The sequence below is a fragment of the Eimeria mitis genome, genomic scaffold (genome assembly GCF_000499745.2).
Source record: "Eimeria mitis Houghton genomic scaffold, Emh_scaff571, whole genome shotgun sequence".
Classification (NCBI taxonomy): Eukaryota; Apicomplexa; class Conoidasida; order Eucoccidiorida; family Eimeriidae; genus Eimeria; species Eimeria mitis.
The window spans coordinates 14,836-15,301 of record NW_013573959.1 but is presented as its reverse complement, the minus strand read 5'-3'; the positions used below and the strand labels follow the sequence as shown (position 1 = coordinate 15,301).

At 56.0% G+C, this 466-nt stretch overlaps 1 protein-coding gene across 1 annotated transcript in view; it reads right to left on the bottom strand.

The window, feature by feature from the left end:
* The window catches only part of EMH_0016560 (uncharacterized protein), a gene marked incomplete at both ends in the record, with an annotated part of 4,235 nt that overhangs the window by 181 nt on the left and 3,588 nt on the right, over positions 1-466 (bottom strand). The window contains 1 exon segment of the mRNA XM_013500664.1: positions 3-456. Coding sequence (XP_013356118.1) covers positions 3-456 — 454 coding nt within the window.

Genomic DNA, 466 nt, shown 5'->3' with positions numbered 1-466 from the left:
TGCTGATCGAACAGCAGCGGCAGCAGCAAACGAGAAACACCACGCACAGACGAGAACGTTGCTGCTGCTGCTGTTGCTGCTGCTTCTGCTGCAGGTGTAGCGTTGACTGTTGGTGGCTCCACCGGCGGCTCCTGTGTTGCATCGCTGTGCACCAACTGCTGCTGCTGCTGTTGCTGCTGCTGCTGCTGCTGCTGCTGGTGCAGCTGCAGCAGCGCGGGGCAGTCGAAGGGCGAGAGCACCAGCAGCACTTGGATGCTGCTGCGTGCTGCAGCTGAGAGGGCCTTGAGGCCCCTTTCTGCTGTCTCCTTTTTTGTCTCTGTCTCCTTTTTTGTTTCTGTCTCCTTTTTTGTTTCTGTCTCCTCTTTTGTCTCTGTCTCCTTTTTTGTCTCCTTTTTAGAGACAGCAGCAAAATACTGACACGGGCAGAAAGCAGCAGAAGCAGCAACCAGCAGCAGCCTGCAGCAGC